The sequence below is a fragment of the Eimeria mitis genome, genomic scaffold, assembly GCF_000499745.2.
Source record: "Eimeria mitis Houghton genomic scaffold, Emh_scaff6095, whole genome shotgun sequence".
NCBI lineage: Eukaryota > Apicomplexa > Conoidasida > Eucoccidiorida > Eimeriidae > Eimeria > Eimeria mitis.
In genome coordinates this window covers 498-790 of record NW_013574310.1, presented here as the reverse complement: position 1 = coordinate 790, position 293 = coordinate 498, and the positions used below count along the sequence as shown (strand labels likewise).

General features: G+C 50.2%; 1 protein-coding gene across 1 annotated transcript in view; it reads left to right on the top strand.

The window, feature by feature from the left end:
* Positions 1 to 182, top strand: part of EMH_0085910 (ubiquitin carboxyl-terminal hydrolase, putative) — a gene marked incomplete at both ends in the record, with an annotated part of 1,794 nt that extends 1,612 nt beyond the window's left edge. The window contains one exon of the mRNA XM_013500956.1: positions 3 to 182. Coding sequence (XP_013356410.1) covers positions 3 to 182 — 180 coding nt within the window. The remainder of the gene's footprint in view (positions 1 to 2) is intronic.
* Positions 183 to 293: the final 111 nt, after the last annotated feature.

Here is a 293-nt window from a genome sequence, read left to right as displayed (position 1 = left end):
AGCAGCAGCAGCAGCAGCAACAACAGCAGCAGCGACAGCTGCAGCAGCAGCAGCAGCGACAGCTGCAGCAGCAGCAGCAGCAGCAGATGAGCAGCAGGCGTTTGAATTGCTGCAGCTGCAGCAGCAACCCCTGCCGCATAAACGCAGCCGCCACGATAGAGAATATGATATGGGGAGACTAACAAAAGTAAAAAACAAAGAAAACAATAAACCCGTTGGCGGTGGGTCCTGTACATACACCTGAAACTTATCTTTGCTTTTTTTTTGTCTCGCTTTCTGTCTTTGTCTTTCTC